This window comes from Calonectris borealis, chromosome 6, assembly GCF_964195595.1.
Source record: "Calonectris borealis chromosome 6, bCalBor7.hap1.2, whole genome shotgun sequence".
NCBI classification, from domain to species: Eukaryota; Metazoa; Chordata; class Aves; order Procellariiformes; family Procellariidae; genus Calonectris; species Calonectris borealis.
This window is the reverse complement of record NC_134317.1, coordinates 13,296,965-13,316,588: the sequence shown is the minus strand read 5'-3', so window position 1 is coordinate 13,316,588 and position 19,624 is coordinate 13,296,965. Positions and strand designations below refer to the sequence as shown.

The 19,624-nt window shown below is 39.5% G+C and overlaps 1 protein-coding gene across 2 annotated transcripts in view; it reads left to right on the top strand.

Annotated features, from left to right (window-relative positions):
- SLC49A4 (solute carrier family 49 member 4) overlaps window positions 1–19,624 on the top strand; it is a 72,392-nt gene that overhangs the window by 9,936 nt on the left and 42,832 nt on the right. For both annotated transcript variants that reach the window (XM_075152870.1, XM_075152869.1), the window contains exon 2: window positions 10,715–10,808. In XM_075152870.1, coding sequence (XP_075008971.1) covers window positions 10,715–10,808 — 94 coding nt within the window. The remainder of the gene's footprint in view (window positions 1–10,714; window positions 10,809–19,624) is intronic.

Below are 19,624 nucleotides of genomic sequence, written 5' to 3'. Positions count from 1 at the left end.
GGTTCATTACTTTTTAATAAAGTTCGGATACTTTCTGTAGTGCCAATTTCTACCTAATTTTTTTTTCTGGTAAGAGGAGCCATGTAGAACAAGGGTGTTTGCTTGCCTTTTCAGAGCTGAAGAAGTAGATAGTGCATAGCACAGGTCCTGAAATAATGTTCCCTGTTGTGAAAATCTAGTCTCACATTGCCAAACAAAAATATTTGGTTTAAAAAACAGCCAAACCCCCCAAAACCAAGGTCAGTGCTGAGAGGAGCAGAAGTAAATTTAAGAAACATTTAAATTTAATGTTAGATTAACATTAACATTGTTAAATTAATGTTAAATTAGCATTTAACATTGTTAAAAAACAATGTTAATTTTGATAATTCTGTTAGAATATTTTGCAAGTTTTCTTGGAGAACGTTGTTTGAGGTCTCCCAGTGGCAACCCAGTGCAGCCTCAGCTGAGCAGGCCAAAGACCTCACTGGTAGAAGTTTCGTTAAGAATTTTTTTAGTTATAATCCTGGGGCAAGGGAAATTGTGGCTTGCTCTGGCTTTCTCTCAGTGGTGACATTCAGAGCTATTCCATCACTTCCTGCCATCGTTTTTGTTTTCTAATGCGTCTCACGTGTGTGTGCTATTGTGGCTCAGTAGCCGTGCTGTAACTATAATTGTGCTTGTAGAAGCTTGTGATTAATGCTCCAACTTCCTCAAAAGCTACAAATTAAGCTTTCTCATGCAGATTTGTAGTAGAGAGGATTTTTACATTTTTCCTCTTTTTAAAGCCGGAGATCCATATGACTCAGCCTGAGGGAGTGAGATGTTTTGAAAGTGAGAGGTCTTCTGCTTTTTGCAAAGTCTGCTGATGCTTTTCTGGAATACAAGACATCAAATACAACTGAATTTAGAAGCTTTTTGGTTTATTTGGTTATGTTTGATGAATGCCATTTTGAATATTAGAGAGGCAGAGTTGTTACATTTTAATTGATTAATCACGTGAACCTAAAGAATTGATCAGGAGCCTTAAAAAATGTAATGGGTTTACAACCCATTACAGTGCTGCAAAGGGTGTCTTTTAGGATGAACTATGTACCCTAAATAGTGCCTGATGCAATTTAATGTTAAAGGAACATTGAAAATATTCACAGAGAGAAAAATTGAAAGCTTACTCCAGCGACCTTTCCTACAAGTCACAAGACCCGCATGGATGTTGCGTCAATGGGACTCTTAAGGCTCTCTTTTTCCCCAGCTCACAGTGGGGATAGTAGAAAGGAGAAACTTTGCACTTAGTGTCCTGCTTAGCGGATGCACTGGACAGTATTTAGCGTGGCTGCCAATCCTTGCTGCATGGTTGCTTCTTGATACTCTGTCGCAGCAAAGCAAAATGCCTCTATATTTCTTAAAATGAAGAATTTCATGCACCGTTGGGAGGTGTGGGCAAGTACACTAAGATAATGACAGAACATCTTCCCTGATAGATGCATAAAAGAGAGGTGGTTTTTCCTCTCTGTCGCCACACGTAAGGATTTGTAGTTAGTTGTGTGGTAATTAAGCCTGCTGTGCAATCGGGAGTCCTTGAAATGAGTGGGAAGAGAGAAGAAAAAGCTTCCTTCCCCCACGTTCGGTGCTGAACGGGCTTGGGTTGTCGGCGTTCGTCCAGGAATACAACAGCGAGAGCTAGCGCGAAGGATTGTCGTCTTGCACTTTCTCTCGACTTGTTAATGAGCATCCATAATTTAGCTTCAAAATTAATGAAGAGGTTTAGTCCCCAACTGCGTTACTAGCTATTTTTGTCAGTTGCTCTGCATCTCTCTCTGTATGTATACACTAGCACATGCGTACACACAGGTGTGCCCTGTTACATAGTTTTTCAGTTTATCGAATGGCAAAGATGGATTAAATGATTCACCTGAATCTTCATGTTTCAGTGAATATTGGAGTTGAGAGTCGAAAGCAGGTACCCGAGATGAAGGAAGAAAGAAGAACTCTCATAAGTGTTTCTGTAGTAATTTCGCAGATTTAGTAAGCAGTCAAATAGCTTTTTTTTTTTTTTTTTTTTAATTGTATCCCAGCACTGCACTGACCCCAGGTGAGGAGAAAACCTGAATTACTAGCCTTTCTAATCTAATGGTAAGACTGGCTCCTGTTTCCATGTGTTTATAGCCTGAATAAACAAGGCAGAGGGGGGGAAAAAAGAGAAAAGTGAAGCCGAAGATAAGTAGCCTGCCCAATTTCATAAGGCATGTTGAGAGATGCAGGTCCCGCTGCCCCAGGCCGGTGCTGTCTTCTCTTGGAGGCGCTTTGCAAGGATTAAGAGAGGTTCCTTGCACTTAGATTAGTTGTAGCTAAAATGGAAGCTGTCTGCAGTAAAATGTGTAATATCAATAAACAGCTAAAATAATTGGTCTCCTTTGAAGCCAAGAAACATGGTATTAAAAAATAGGAGATATTTTAGTAAAGAGACTAAAATTGATTCTAAAATCAGCATTTTGATCTGCAGAAAATACCATTCAACTCAGCGCTTTGTTTATCTGTTCAGGCAAAATGTCAGTTTCTGGACTGATAAATAGAATTTACAACACTTGTAGAAACTTGCAATGCAGATTTTTAATCTGCATCTTTTGCCATTTGTTTTTCCATTGTTGATGTTAAACTGTTAGGATGCTTCAAAATCCTTAGCTGATATATGGAAGGAAACTTCAATACTTGTAAACTAGCTTTTTATACACACAAAAGCTCAGATTAAGCCTGTACAGTTCTTTAAAATCAGGACTACTTTATTTACAGTACCAAACTTTTAAACTGCTGCACAAACTCTGAAATACTTGCTTTGTATTTACAGGTATAGTCTGCCACCAACCGTGGTTAAATCCATGTTAGTGGAGCTAACTCTGTAGATACCGTAGAAGAACTGGGTCATTAAGTTTGTAACAGCTACGCTTAGAGGAGTAGAGAGCTGGAGAATTAAGCTATGCTTTCCTTGACATATTTTTAGAGATTATTGTGTGCTTGCTTAATATGCTGGGATAATGTTAAAACAGGATGGGGCCACTGATCATACTATCTTGACCTAACTGATGCAAATGAGACAAAAGCACACTGCATCCTCTTGACATGGTTGTGATAGCTCGGTCTTCCTTCTGAAAGGTGCAGTCAAATTCTTGTACCTAGGGTAAACAGAAAAATAATTATTTTAATATGCTTTAATGAATGTTAAAAATGAGGGGGGGGGGGGGGAGAAAAATACCATAAAGCAAGCAGAGTATTTACAATACAAACCAGAAGTGAGCGGAGCAGTTTGAGTGTGAATACGTAAGTATCTTGGTTCCCTTACCGTCAGGATGCACATAGAGAAAGATGCAGCAGCTCAGGAATTACGGGATGGTTGTGTGATTGTCATAATAATTCTCAATTGCATTATATTTAGCTTTGCGTCTCACAGTTATGTCCTAGCAGCTTCTATATTTGTTTCAGTTGTTACACGTGTTCAGTCATTTCCCTCAAGATGACTATCTTCTCTCTGAAACACTTGGCTAGCTAAATTTTGTGCTTTGAGTCTCTTAGTTATATTGGGATTTTTTACAAGATTCTTAACTAACCTCACAATTCAGGAGTGATGCTGTTCTTATAAGGACTCGTGATGATGTTTCTGCGGAGAGTGCATGTTTTTTCATCTGAGAGTTATACTGAAAAAAGGACCAGTGGGGACGAGTGTCGAACCTCATATTTTCAGTTTTGCACGCAGTCTTGCTGTATCTGTCCAACAAGTGCCAGCAGCAGAAATAACCTTATCTTTGGGTCAGATCTGGTCTCTGGCACCAGTCTTTCTTCCTGATTCGGCAGGGACTTCCCTAGGGGTTCCCCTGGATTGCTGGTGGTGACACTTCTGGGATACTGGCTCTTCTGAATTTCTGACCCTGATCAGAAAGTCTGTATCAAACCACAGGAGCTATTTTACTTGAAGCTGCTGTGTTTATACATACAAAGTTTGTTTCCTTGAATTTACATTTTGCAAATAAATTAATTTATGAGAAATTTCAAACCCCTCCTGATAGCCTGGGTGTTGACTGGGCAGCTATTGCTGACAGATTGTTACAACAGCTGTAAGAAATTATGAAGAGAAATTGCCCCTCTGAAGATCATTACCTCCTACATCTATGTTTCAGGAGGTTTCTAGTACATATTTTGTCTGGGGATCCCAATCTGCCTACTATTTATGTCAGATGGAAATTGGAGCACAGTGTCTAGTGGAATCTGCCCTTGCTATGCAATCCTCCATTGGAAAGTGGAACTGGGCTGTGTTGTGGGATCCATACAGGAAAAGGTCTACTTTTTGTATCCGAGACAAGACTGGGTGTTGAAATGTAGCTTTGGATCTAATTTATTTCAGACAGGTCCTATGTGGTAGAGCTTGGTTCTTATCATTTGATACCAGAAGGATGCTGTCACCTGTCTTGCAGAATGCTTAAATGAGGTCACTAGGAGTTTGCTTCATTTTCAATCAGAAAAAAATACTCAAGTCCTAAACCTTTTCAGCTGAAATTTGGATGCTATTTTGGTAGTGCCACATAGAGCCAGGGAACAGATGGAAACAGTTGGCTTCGGTTTGTTTTAAAATCACAGCTTATGAAAGACGAGGCAATAACAGAAGCATCAGCATCGTGTAGCCAGAGAGAAAGGGAGATCCAGGTTGTGCTTAATAGTACCCCATGACATCTTGGCCATCAAACTAGGAGTAGTTTTTGATTAGCTACATATGACCTGGTAGTTGTTCGCTCTTGCATGCAGTCTTTTTATTTGGTTCCCAATTCTTCTTGCTTCTGAGTGTAGCTGATCTTATTCTTGAGAACGTATTTATTTTCCATTGAGTTTCCAAACACAATTTATGCTCCTCTGCAATCAAGTGCTTTTGTGGGATCCAAGGCCTGATACACTGATTTTTTTCAAGTTTGTTCTGTGTGTTAGCAGAAAGATTTCAGGACCAAACTCCGCTATGAAGTCTTTTTACATCAATGAAAAGCTTCTTTTCTGTTGAGAATTGTATTGCTTGATGCAAGCATGCTTCTTCTGAAAGAGGATTGCTGCTAATCGTCCTTAATGACAGTAGTCAGTTTGGCAAAGTGTGGGCACAACGGAAGTTTTATTCACTGTGTTTACTAGAAAGGTAGCAATTTTTTTTGTGTGTGTACTTTAATAATGACAAAGATAACTGATCTTGTGAGAGTAAGTGGCACAGCTATTAGTATAATTTTGCTAGAATTGTATTTCAAATACAAAGATTTCTGGAGCAGTAGATAATGATGAAGCAGGGACTCTGTGCAGAGCTTTCAGGATTCCCTAATAAAGTGAGCTGTTTAATCAAGCTTTTGTTTTAGTATGGCTAAATGTAAAGGCACACATTGAGGAGGGAGAGAAACAGACCCTTACTATGAAACAGAAAATTGGTATCCAGCAAAGAAATCCATTTTAAAAAGGATGCTTGAACAATAAGGAGGGTATTTAGAGAAGACACAAAAACAATTCCAGGACCAAAGAAAAATAGTGTAAGACTTGGAGCTCAGTGCTTTGCTTACTGAAACCAAAGGTTGAGGTTGTTTATAATAATGTTAACTTTGTAGAAGGAAAAATGCAAGATCCTGCACTTTGTTTTGTCAAGAAAGGCAGAGCGGGAATTTTTTTGAAAACTATTTGCTTTAAATTGGAGGGAAAAGCACAATTTAACAGTGAATTGTTGGAACAGCTGTTGAAATTGAGGACTTGTTCATTTCCTGATGTGTGTGCATCAAGACAGGATTATTTTTTTCTTTTAGCTAGATATCTTTCGTCAAAATAATAGCAGAGTAGTTAAGTGAATTAAAATGCTCTCAGTTGATCGTCAGAAGGCATGGTTCTTGCGTCCAGCCTGGTCTTTAAAAACTGTGAAAATGTGCAGCAGGCTGATGTCACTTGTTTCTAAATTAGAGCCTTGTTGTATTCCACATTTGTAGGACTGGTTTTAGTATCTGCAGCTGAGGGAGGGAAATCCCTCAAACATCTGTGCATCCAGGAACGGGGGTGTGAGCTGTACAAGGGAAATCCACTGCTGGCTCTGCCAGGTGGAGGGCTGAATCCGGCAGCCTTTCCTCTGGCCAAACTTCCATTAATCTTAGCGGAAAGGTGAAAGTGTCTGTTCTGCACATCCAACTGGAATTTGCCCCCCAAGATGGATGCTTCATTAGGAGGGGGGGAAAACCAAACCCGAACAATACCTGCTCTGTACTAGAAGCGCGTTGCTCCCCGCAGGTCTGTAGCAGTAGCTGGGGACCTGGGGGTGCTGCCGAGCGCTGGCCGCAGCCGGGGGGGATGCACAGGGTGTTTGCTGCCACTGGACAGCAGAAATAGAAACTTCCGCTTCTTGACATGCAGACAATTTTGACTTGAATGTGTGTTTTGTGTGAGTAAGGATCTGTTTTTTACAGTCTGTCAGTCACGTGTTTTATGATGTTTTATTGTAACGGGTGACTGACAGGTGAGAGAAGGAATGGTCATACTTCTCAAAAGCTTGCAAAGGCAACAAACAGTTGTTAATCATGTTCTCTTTCTGAATGGCAAACTGATAATGTATAAATAGTTAGAATAAGTTAATTGTAGCTATACAACATCTTTTATTAGGCTTATTAAACTGGGCATAATAAATCACTTGCATTGCAAGTAATGCAATCTTGGGGGTGGAATGCATTTTCTTTTCATGTATTTTAAAAAGCATCTTGAAAGTAAGGCATGCTGGAAGAGTTGTGGGGGATGCAGCACCCACGTATTGGATGCTATCGCGTGATGGTGCAGTGAGGAAGCTGAAGAGGAGCTGAAGGTGCCACGGTGGCCACTGCCTCCCGCTCCGGGGTGAGACCACGCTGCGGTGTGTCGGGTTTTGCTTGTTTTCTGTGTTGGGCTGTGGGCGGTGGGGGGCCCTGGGTTCATCACGCTGTGTGCGTTGCTGCAGCAGCTGCTTTCCCAGCAGAGAGGAAAGGAAACCAGTGGGCCAGCTAGAAATGTCCCAGGGGCCAGAGCCGGTCAGCGTATCCTGCCAGCACAGGTCATCGTTACTAGTTTACTAGTACAACGTGGTCTTGGCCAAATTAAAAGTCTGTGCTTTGCAGGAGAGTTACAAGGATTGTAAGTTGAGAGTTTGTGTTAAATCTCGAATAACAGGAGTGGCAGGAGTTTGGGGGTAGTTGTTTTCAAAAGAAATAAAAACCAGCAAATGCAGCATGGGTTGCTGAAGTTGTAAAGCAGACTGTGTTATTAGCTGCAGGAGGGTTAAACAACAATATCGACTGTTCACTCATAAATGGTAATTAGTATGTCTTTTTATTACTGACTCAATTTTTGCTGCTAGCTGGGACTGTTCTGTTACTGTCAATTCTGAACGTGGCCACACTTTGCTCAACAGCCAGTGCAACCCGTGGGGCCCAGAAACCTCCTGCAGGAGCAGGGTGGGAATGAGCAGCTGAGGAGAAGGGCTCCAGAGAACAGAAAACTTCCTCCATTGGCAGAAAATCCCTTTGAAGGAGTTTCTTCCCTTTCCAGCCATGTGGCAGGAACCTCTGATAGAAGGGGACTGGAAACTGGATGACGGATTTTAAGAATCTGTAGGCCGCCCCCCCGCCTCCCCCCCCCCGTCAATTACCGCTTGCATTTACAGGGTAAAATTAATGAAGTTAATTACATCTACTCAAAATCTTGGTTGTGTGAATTACTTAGATCTTTTAAAATAGAGAAATAATTTCTTGCAGGGTTCACAGGGGTTTTTTTTCAGGCTTGGTTGGTTACTTTGGTTTATTGTGCCCATGATGCATGCTGCGATCTGAAACACTCTGGGGTGCACCTTTTAGAGTAATACAAGATGTCCAATTCAGATTAAGGACCACTGCAACCTTCAAAGCAAAAATACCGAAATAATTATAAAAATACTGTTAAAGACCAATTTCTAATAAAGATGAAAAGGAGGATAGATTCGGAGAGTTAAAATGTAAAGCAAAATAAAGGGGGAGGGTGCTTAGGGGTTAGAAATACGTCATATAATTAGCAAAGAAAATGTCTAATATGCCGTTTGTCTGACAGTCTTTTACTTGTTCACTTTAGTGTCATCATTTTCAACATGCGGCTTTAACCAAAGGAATTTTTAGGCGTGTGTTTACTTGTTAAGGGGGGGAAAAAAAAAGGCCAAAGAATAATCTGTGCCATCAAAACATTTAAAAGTGATCCATTACGGTGTATAGTATTCAAGATGGGGACTTCAAAGGATGTTTGAAGGGATCGAATATACTTGATTGTGAGGCTTTAACTGGTAATTTTATTTTAAAATTATCTGACATGTAAGGTTGACGTTAAAGATAAGCCTAGAATTAGGGCTGGGGCAAAACTTCAGCATCCAATTCCCATTTTCCCAGTTTTCCGCGAATTGTGTGTTGTTTTTCTTAGGAAACTTTTCTGCAGATTTAAATTAAAACTTTTTCTTGGTTTGTGTTTTTTGGTTTTGGGATTTTTTTAAAAACTAAAAATCAAATAGAAGTTTTTTTATTTGGAAACACTCCTCATGTGTTCTGTGGTGATTTAAACTTAAATTTCTGTATAATACTCATTTACTATTGTGCCCTGGGCTTGCACCTGGCCTCTGCCTCCTGGGGCACCCTGTGAGCAGGACCTTCCAGGCTGGCTGTCTCTGTCCTTGTGTCTTTTGAAAGGCAGAATGTGCCGTGCTTTGTGAAATGTAATTCAAATAGACCGTGGTTTACATGGAAAATATGAAGGTGATATGTACATTACTAGAGCTTTCCTGAAACATTGCAGCAGCGTTTCCAAAGGGAAAACTTCAGATTTTTCAGTTAAAAGACTTGTTTTTTGATTTTTCCATCAATAAAATTCTAATTCTTATTGTGTACAAGTTCTCATTATGCACAAAAGCAATGCTAACAAAGATTCATTTCCCAGAAGAAAAGGCAAAAGCACCACATACGCGATCCTGATCCAAATAATTACTCCACAGCATATGCAGTATGGTAATATGGGGTTAAGCATGCCATGCGAAGGCTCGCGTGGTGGCCCAGCAAACATGAAGAACAACAGGATTTTGAACAACTGTATTATCTGGGCATTTAGTTAGGGCTCTCTGAGCACGCGTACTTGAAAAACCAGTTTAACAGCAACACATACTGGTTACGCGCAGAGTCAAGCAAGTAAGTCTGGGCGGGCACTGGAAATCCTTTAAGGAAGCAAGTATTCTCGGCTGTTGATACTTCTCCAGGGCATCAGGGATGTGAGGTGTCCTTCAGAGTCGCGGGACTGCGGGTTGCATTCCTTTGTTAATGACTGAGCCATACCAAAGGAAGTCATACTTCCATTTCAGAAAACCTGTAATATTAACTTCTTTTTGTTTGGGCTGTCTTGAGCTAGGTTGATTGAGAGAGGAGCTGTCTTTGGTTTGGTTTGTGCAGTGCCTAGCACAAGGAGTTGCATACCCATGAGTGAGGTTCACTAAAAGCTGTTGCAATAAGAGCAAAGTGATGCTCATTTTAGTAAAATACATGCTCAAAACCCCCCATAAAATTCACTTGGAGACAATATTTAGTGCAACTACTGGTTGAATTGTACTGATTACAGGAGTCATTAAAACGGAGGGAGCGCTTCTCTGAAAAGTGGCAAGTTTAGAGAGAATTAAAATCGTTTGTTTGTTAGGTGAGTTATCACTGGGACTTGTTCTTTTTCCATCTGTGTTTTGGGTAGTTACTAGTTTCACCTAAAAGTTAGCGATACTATGTGTTTGTCATCATTTAATTGTTTTTATTGTGTTCTGCTAAGAACTGTTGCTGTGAAATTGTTTCAAGTTGTACGACTTCACAGATATAGACTGTATCAGCAGTTTTTAATTGTGCATATTTATGATTTTGGTGTTTTCCAAGATTCTGGCGGTTAAGCCCCTCATCTGTCACTGTTCTCTTTCCGTTTGCTGCTGATGGAAACACCTTAGCAGCAGCAAGTAAACTGCTGGCAAAAGGAATTGCAGCACTAAGATAAAGTTGTTTCTAATCTAAGTGCTTCTCAGTCGAGAATCGCAGTATGTGGAAAAAAACATATTCAAGGAATCAGTCAATTGTAGCTTTTTTCTAATGTACTATATTTACAACCTCTGGCAAATTGAGCTGAGCGCAGCAAAAACCTGGCCTAATTGCAAGGACTGCAAAAAAATACTTGCACTTTTTTCCCCTGAATAAATGGTTATTCCTTCAGGATGAAATGCATATCTGTATTACGAAAGAAAACAATAACAGTTCTGTGTCTGTGCTCATTAAATGGTTGGAAAAGAATGTACAAGTCCAGATTTTTCTTTGGATCTACCTAGGTTTCACACACTGGAGCATACTCCCTGATGCTTCTAATTCTAAAGGGAATGTTGTATACTTTGATAATACTTTTATTATCATTTTTCACTTCCAAGAATGTCTGTAAGATTTTGGGTACAGTCCTGTGCGATAGTATGCCAAGAGTAAACCTTTGTAATTCTGGAGTGTAAGTATAGAAAATAACACAGGATTTCATAATGTATCTGTAATTCATATCAGCACCAAAGCGTTTATGATTTGAAAGAGATATGCATTACTTCTGCGAGACTGCATGTAAATATATATATTTAGGCAACATTTTTTTCTTTTGCAACATTGCTGACTTGTAAAATACTGTTGTTTTTTCACCTTAGGTCTGAGGGTAACTGTTTTACTAACATCATCCCTCATGGTATTGGGAGCTGGCCTGAGATGTGTTCCAGTTTCAGACCTAGAAATTAGGAAGAAGTAAGTGAATTAGTTATTTTTAATATACATATTTTATACTTTCTGTTAATGTCATTTTTGCTGCTACTGCAAAGAAATGTTAGTATTTTCTGCATGAATTTGATACGCCAAATGTTTGTTGTGTGGACGTGAGCTTACATGCTTTTTGCTTCTTAAATTGATTTTTCTAGTCCTTCTTCTACTTAGTAGCTGAAGATCAGAAAGCCCTTTACAAACTTGAGTTAATTAAGCCTCACCCCATCCTGCATAACTAATATTAATCTGCTTTGCAAACAAGGAAGCAGAGATTTAGAGAGGTTCAGAAACTGGCCCAAGATCACACAGGGAACCATGCCACAAAACACAAAAATATGTAATTTGTATGCAAATGTTAAATAATTAGTTCATGTTTCTCATATTGGATGTATGGGATTGTGCAGTGAGACAGATAAATTTATGCAAAATGGCCTTTTTCATGTAGTCTCTTCCAGTCTGCATTCTAAAGTAGTCTTGTACTTTCTCTGTGGTTGAAATGAATGCCTTCTGTACACATGCAATTTAAGAGTTTGTGATAGGGACAGATTCTTTCCTAAAAATCACACAATCCAAACAATTCAATTGTCCCGTCAATGTATCCTGAACCTGGGAATCCTCAGTAAGTACAGGAGTTGCACTTGTTTTGTACAGCCAGGGAATATAGATCACTTGTTGTTCATTAACTTACTTTTGCTCCTCATGCTGAAGGAGGAAGGAGTACAGGCATTACTGCATTTTTCTGCTTCTTTAAAAACAGTAGCAGCACTAGCTCTTCACTAGTTATGCTTGCATAATATGTAAGCACTAAGAAAAGAACTTATTTATAAAAGGTTTTTATGTGGTTTTTTTTCTTTGAATTCTAGTCGCCTTCCAGGCAGTCCTTGTATTATTTCAGCAAGTTCCTTTTTTTTTCTTCCTTAGGATTGTTTACCCTGAAAATCAGCTTGGAAACCTTTAAGTTGAGAAAGAAAATGTTTGGTGTGAAGTAGAAGGCAGATGACTGGGTGCCTTGGATAAAATGGATAAATAAAAGGAAGAGGTTCGGAGGGAGGACTGAGAATGTAATGAATTCATTGACTGTAAAACTAACCCCGATCAGGAGTAAGTGGCTAGTATGTAATGAATGGCTTAGTAAACTAAGTGCAGTGTGGCGAGTAGGGGGGATGCAATTTCAGTTCTTACGTGCTTAGTGAGTGTGTAAGGAAACCCAAGGTGCTCCTGATGTTAGTCGCCCAGCGTTGCCCATTGCGATGTGGTGCTCAAGGACGTTGTGAGCAGGGGAGGCTGAACTAACCATATTGTGCTACCGATCACAGTGACCCTTTTAAGGTGAAAATGTACTGTTAGGTTGGCCAGGAAGAGCTGTCCTCATTGTGCCCTTGTTTTACCTTTTCACAGGAGCTAAGGGGTGCTCAACATCCAGTTCATCCATTCTGACCAATCTTGGATTAAATATATATATCTTTTAAATGGGCCGGATGGCTTAAATGCAATGAAATGTGGTGTCTTATGTAGTTTTTCATTTATGATTTATGCCAAAAGACTTGTGCTGCCCTAGGCTTTACCAAAGCAAGGATGAAGACTGTAAGAACCCGAGAAGAAATTCCCAGATGAGATTTAGATGTGAGGTATCATTTGGGGAGTGGGAAGGAGAGTTTCCCCATGTTCTGATCACCTTTAAACAAGGTTTTCCAGTGGAGGAGACCTAGGAGAACAAAGAAATAAATGCCTAAGGAGAAATATTCAAAGAACAGCTTCTTTAACTAGGGAAAGAAAGGCTGTGGACTGTATAGAGTCTGGTGAGATGTATAAAATATGATGATACGTTTTATGGAAAACTATATAGGGGAAAAAAAAAGAGCATAAGCAGAATCTTGATGGGAAAGGTTACTAATTTCATTTATTCATGCTGTGAAAATATGCATCATCTCCAGCTAAAATTGATAAATTTGCTTACTTAGCCTACTCCAAAAAAAGAGACATTTTCACAAGAATTGCAGCTCTACCTGAGGAAGTAGTTTGATCTTTGACACAGTTTGATTAAAAATCTACAGAGAATTAATTATAGCTAACTGTGAAGCAAAAGGATGGTTTTCAGTGAAGGTTTCTTGGGACACTGTAAATAATTGTACAGACTGTGTGCTGTTATACCAGGTAACTTGCATTGTTTTGAGGGCTAAGACTGAAGGCCAATTTTCATCAATTACTTGAAGCATGATGCCAAATAAAATAATATTTTTGAGATGAGCATTACTGCTTAATGGATTAGCAACAACTGGCTGAGCACTAAACTGTGCACTTACTCTGAATGTGTATATGCGTTAATATGACAGTTTGAACATTACAGAGCCAGTCAGATGGACAAGATCACACACAAGCTAATATTGGAGTATTTCAGAAGCCAGTGTAACTGGAATATCTTTAAATGCTTTTGCATGTTTTGTAATGGGTTCCTTCAGTCCCTGGGTAATCTGCAGTAATATACTGAAGGATTTCCATGGGACAATTATGTCAGAGTTAAGATACATACAATTACAAGAACATTCATGAGGTTTGTCAGGTTTAGGGGTTTTTTTCTACTTTATAGCTGTCTCTGCTCCCTAAGCTCTTGTAATTTAACATTAAGGAGAGTTACTAAAGCCCATCGCCTGTCAGAGCAATCACAGATGTGAGGAAATCACTGTTAAGACTGAGTTTTAATTCTGACTGCTTTATGCTCATTATCTCACGCAGACCTGTAATATCCAAGTGCATTCTTAAGCTCCTTTCTAGTCTGTAATTATTCTTTTGGCTCTAGCATGCAACAGCAGACTAAGACTATCTCCAGTTCTCCGAGTCATGTTTTAAACACAAACCTCAACCTCTGTTTTCAGTTTATTGGATGCCCATGTATATGCACAACTTGTATGAGGGATTCAGGTTGCACATTTGAGTGTGTCTCTTGAAGCAGCTCTTTCTTATGGTGAATTTTCATTCTCTGCCAGTGTGTGACCTAAAACCGTACTGGGAATCCGTGCCAGAACTGCATAAATTCAGTGAAGGCTGAAGTGGGAGTGCATGGTGAAAATGTGGAAGTATGGACTTTTGTGTGAGATTGAGGAACCAACCTATACGTGGACTAGTAAAGTCCCTCTCACGTACATATACGCTCTTACTTACCTGCTTTCCTCCCCAGCCCACTAACCTGTGAGGTTAATGTATGTACCATACAGACAAGGAGGTTAAAAAGAATTTTTCTTTTGTACCATGCACTTCTGGGTTTGTCAAATGTGCCAGATATGTGACGGTGAATTTGACTTTTAAAAATAAAACCCCAAACCATTATTCCTCTCTAAATGTTATGAAAACCTCATTTGCCACACCTATTTTTATAGTTCATGGTTAATATAAAGTATATAGAACATTAAAAAAAAAAAAAAAAGACATTATCAAATTGTACCATTCCTGAATTGTACCTTCTTCCCTTCCCTGAAGGTTACAAGAGCTAACATTTTTTGCCTGCATTTTGTCCAGTCCTTTCCTTTTTGACTACTGCTTGGCACTGAGTAAATATTTTCATTGGACTCTTTTAGAATTTGATTATTTTATCCTAACATTAACATTACTAGGAAGCCATTTTTTAATAGACAAAGTCAGGATTGTTTTTTTCCCACCACATAACACTTCATATTTATCTCATATTCTATGTTTAGGAATAGATTTACATACAGCTTAGGTCTTTCATATGATTGTAAAATAATAAATCTAGGCAAAAAGCTGTATGAGCTGAAACATATAAGAAAGAAGGAAAATAAATGATGAAATCAGCCATAGCCATAAATCTGTGGCTTTTAAGACTGACCGTGTGATGTAAGAGTTCTTAAAATATTTTGAAAGACAGGATAATTAAAGACATGGAAGTAAAGGATGTAACATAATTTGTCATTTGTATCGAATATATTAATTAAGCAATTTATTAGAACTTAGTATGCTGTGGGTTGGTGGTATTTGGCCTTCACATTGGATTTCACAACAGAGAAGTAGTAATTGAGGACCTTGAGTCACGGCAGTGAGAGGGTGCTTCTTGGCAACAAGTACCATTAAAACACTTGTTGGGAAGCCAGCAAAACAATAACACGGAGAATGACAATGGAAACAGGAGCGGTTATTTACAAAGTCGTTTATGGGGGACGCAGCGGTAATTGGTAGATCCTGTAAAGGGTTTTTTCTTTACTAATACCTTTTCTTAGGATTTTGAATTTTTTTGCCTACTCTTAGATTATATTGATGTTAACTTTTTCCTTTATTTGAAGATTTTCCTTAATATTTGAAGATTTGCTCTTACCATATCTTTGGTACATTCTGTTTCTATTAGTTAGTTGCAACCTAGTTTGTATTTTATTCTTATTAGTCTTATTCTTTAATAGTTCCATGTTTTTCCCTTTTTCATCCCTGAAAGCCTAAAGAATGACATGGGATTATCTAATTTTTTTTGCCTTTCCTGATCCTAAAATGACCATAAGCCACCATTCTCATGCATGAAAAATGCAAAGGGGCACCGCAGAAGAGGTAATTCCAGTAAAGAAAAACTTATTAGGATTCTCATATTCCCTGGCAATACTGAACACATTCTGTACTCAAAAAAACACCCCAAACTGGAGCAGCTGTGGAGAAGAGGGATTAAAATGTTCCAGGGAATGAAAAAAGCCTTGTAGGAGAGGATGGTAGAAGAATCTGCTTGTAAGAAATACAGACAGTGTGATGCATGTTGTACACTCCCTAACTCACCAGGGAAGAGAAATGAAAGAAGTGTTTGATCTAAAGCATGGTTCTGGGAGTAAAAAGATGAATAAACATACCTGTTTGTATGCTGTAGCTCAGTGAGCGTAGGAGGAAGATGTTAAGACCGAGCACTTGCCTGGCGCTGATGGCACTTGCTGGTTTGTGCTTTGGCGGCAGTGCTGGGGGAAGGCTGAGCTGGGTTAATCCATAGGATCAGAAAAAGAGGTAAGTGGGGGAAAAAAGGAAACAGGTCATTCACGGGTAGGTTCTCATGGGGAGTATTTAATTTTTAATACCCCTGTAACGTAACAGTTTAGCTTGTTTTTATTACCTCCACCAGCTTCATCTTGTACACAGGTTTTATTTTTTAACTTCTGCTCCAAAGCTGTTGTTTTAGATGAGAGGTCCTCTCAGTTGTGCCGAAGTGGTGACGATTTTTTCCTGCTTTTCTTATTTGTCGATGGTAGCAGTGGATTCGGTGGGTGATGAAGGGTCCCTCAGGCTGCCCGGCAGTCCTGCCTGCTGCTGCCCGAGCTGCGTGTCCCATGGTGCACCGGCGGCCGCTGGTCAGCGCTGCCGCTTAGGTGGCAGCCACATTGGCTTCTGCTTCAGCTGAAACAGCCTTAGTGGAAAAAGGAGGCAGCTTGACAGTTTTGGTGATAAATACTCTTTCCTCTTGCTCCTGTGCTGGATTTTGGCCGTGGCAGTGTGGGTGTCATCTGCCTCCCCCAGCGATGGGGGTAGCTGCTGAATTAGCAATTTACAGATCCTGTGTAAATTCGTGGAGTGGTAAATCCAGTAGATGTATTAAAGGAAACTCTGAAATCTCAGAAAGGGCTTGGTATTGCAGCAATATTTAATGGGCAGCATTTCGACAAGGCCTCAGCTAGTATAAGCCTACGCTGGAAGGGAGGAGAATTTATATTCTTTGTGGGATATTTAGCTCCATCTTATATAATGGCAGGTGTTATCCTTGACTGTAGAAAGCTTTTAATTTTTTTTATCATATTGAGCTCTTTGCCTTAGTCTTGTGACTCATATTCTGTTGGCTAATTTCTGTCTTTAAAGAAGAATTCATATTAATTGAATTTATATCAAAGATAGCTTCGTTATAATCAGAACACCCTCTTGCTTTTTCACTGGCCTGAGAAAAATTGTTCAGGAATGTTTAAATAGGTCTTGTTTTTCCCACTCCCTAATTTGCTGTATCTCCTGTACACACCTACTCTTTCACTAAAAAATCCTACTTCAGACCTATCTTGTGCTAAGTAATCTCCATCAGCTTTCTCCCATGGCAGCCCTGATAGCAGCCAGTCCTGGTGCCCTTCCCTGATAACTTGTTTCAGTATGTTTTGCCTCATTAGCCCGCAGTGTAATTGCCTACTTTGTGTTTACAGCACTGCTGTTTATTTTGGGTCTGTTCAAATTTGATGAGCGTGTCTTCCATTAATGTTGCTTTAAAGATGTCTTCTTTTAATAATGGGTTTGTGGAGTGGGTTAGCTTTAAAAGAAAAACAAAAAAAACCCAACTTTAATTAAAAAAAAAAAAGCCAAAAAGAAGCTTTGATTTCATGTGCCCTCATCCTTCAAACTTGGATAAAGCTTTAAGCGAAGAAGCCCTCTTCTCAGCTGTGTGATAGCTGTGATGGCTGCACAATAACGGGTGTGATGATGTAAGGATGTGAGTGAATTTGTCACTGTACTGCGAGGGATCTCGCTGTATGCCCACCTCATCCCTTTCCTCTGTCAGGACGTCTGACGGGGACGTCAGGGTCTTGGCCTGAGATTGCTGCTTCCTCTCCTTGCAAATCCTTGCCTGTCTCTTGGCAGGCTCTCAGTAATAATAGTTTTGGAGTAACTCTGTTTTTCCAATTCCTTTAAATTTAAGACTGAAACTCAATGTTTTTCAGACCATTGTAAATGTGTTTGCTGTTTTCTTTAAGAGTGGGAGAAGAGGCATGAGGCTGGGATGCCTGGGAGATGCTATGGTCCTTTCCAAGTCCGCTCCTATAATGATGTGACCGACTGTGCTGAGGCCCTGGTTTGTACAGGGGGTAAAACGTGAGCCCAGTTCCTGATGAAAATGGTCGAAAGTACATTTTTAAGTTTTCCTCTTTCTTTTGCACTTTATTGCTGGAGATAATGTACCACACAGTGACTCAGGCTTTCTGTTTGTAATAAATTTTCTTACTGATGGGGAAAAACAGCTTTAAATTATTCCACATATCAATGGTCGCATGCATCAAAAACAAGCTAAAAAATGCTAATGTCCTCAATCCATGAATATCCAGAAGGCATAAAGCTTTTGTAGTATAAATGTATCATTTAATGAAAATATTGAAAGGAAGTGCATTTCCATGAAATTCATCTTTCAGAATGTTATTTTTAATAGATGAATTCATTGCTTTACCCAGAGGTATTTTTCTTTCCAGTCCTTTTCCAGACATAGAGCCTTACTGTACTCTCTTTGAGTTATGAACAGAACAGCATTTGCATCGGGTTCTCCCCATACTCCGTAGCAGTGAATTGCTGTAAAGCATGAATTTGACCTCCCTAATTCTATCTTTGCCTTGAAAAGTACCTGAAAAGGTTCCACTTAATAGAGGGTTCTTTTGTTGTATTTATTTTTGTGAGTCTAAAGGAAAAGCTCTATCCTTTTCTAGTAACTTGATTGTGAAAAATCAGACGTGGTTCTTTACAAAACTGGTATCTGTTCCCCCGAGGTATAAAAAAATCTCCTGATGTATAATGTGGATAAGTCCATGTCTTTTCATATTTCTTTTCCTGGGCAAGCAACTTGCATCATACATCAATATAGACACTCTAGAATAAGAGGTATTTACTTGCTTTGTTGCCATGTAGTGAGGCTAAATTCAATAGCACTTGAAGAGTGCTCTGAAGTCCTCCAGTGGAAGGGTCTTTTTCATTTGCTTCCAGTAGTTCCCACAATGAGCTAATCGCTATATAAACTTATTTGTCTTCCAAATTAGCAGGAGTTGAACAATCTACTTCTTTCAATGAGTGAAAATGTCTGGCATGTGAAAGAAAAATCAGCCATCCGTTTCTGTAAAACATTAACTTTTTTATCTAGAATCCCTTTTTGCATTAATGGTTAGGATCAGCAATTAATCTACTAAATTCTTCCAGACTAAGAGGCACGCTGCAGCGCTGTCTTCGTGCAGCAGCAGGCTAGCGCTCTCAGCGACATCGTTGCTCCTCACACTTTGCTAAACGGCGGCAAAACTGAATTACCAATTTTTTTTCATTGCATTTGTATAGAAGTTTGAATAGTGACTAAGTGGTCAATTCTCATGGCAGCTAATAGGAAAGGCATGGTAAAAGTTTCAGGAAAAAAAAACACCAAAATCTTGTCTTCGCAAGGCTCTTGGGATGAGCTCTGCTCCCTCCTAGGACCCAGAGGAACCTAATTTCCCAGTTGACCAGGGGCTCATCAGAGGCTGGTAGAGAAAATCCGTGTTCAGAGAGTCAGAGCAATGCACTGGGGCTGACGGCCTCGATCTTCCCCTGCGTTGCCTGCCAAAGAAAAGGTGAAAACGCTTTTTCCACTCTGTTAATCAGTGTTAAAATACTGATACGACTTCTCCAGTCCTAGCCTTCCCAAAACAAGTTCAATTAACACAGTCTTAGAACTGAGCTTTGGAGACTTATTGTAGTGTTGTGGTTTAAAACTGTTGTATTAAAAATAATTTTTTGAGTAAGCCCTTTTCCCTCTACTGTTGCCTTTGTTTCCCCATCTGAGTATGGAAACAATGAGACTTTCTTTCATTTAAAATTCTCTGAAGTCCAGGCGTGAGACATACTTGTGGTAGAAATGTCTGGGATTTTTACATAGAAAAAGTGTTTATGTATCACACAGCTTTTAAATAGCTTAACAAATCCAATACCTGATGGGACTGTGACCATGCACGAAAAGTTTCAACCCGTACAGGGAGAAAAAGATAAATAAAGCCAACTGTAAATGGAAGCTCTTTCCCATCTTAACTATATGGTATTATCATCAACCACTAAAACCTTTTTTC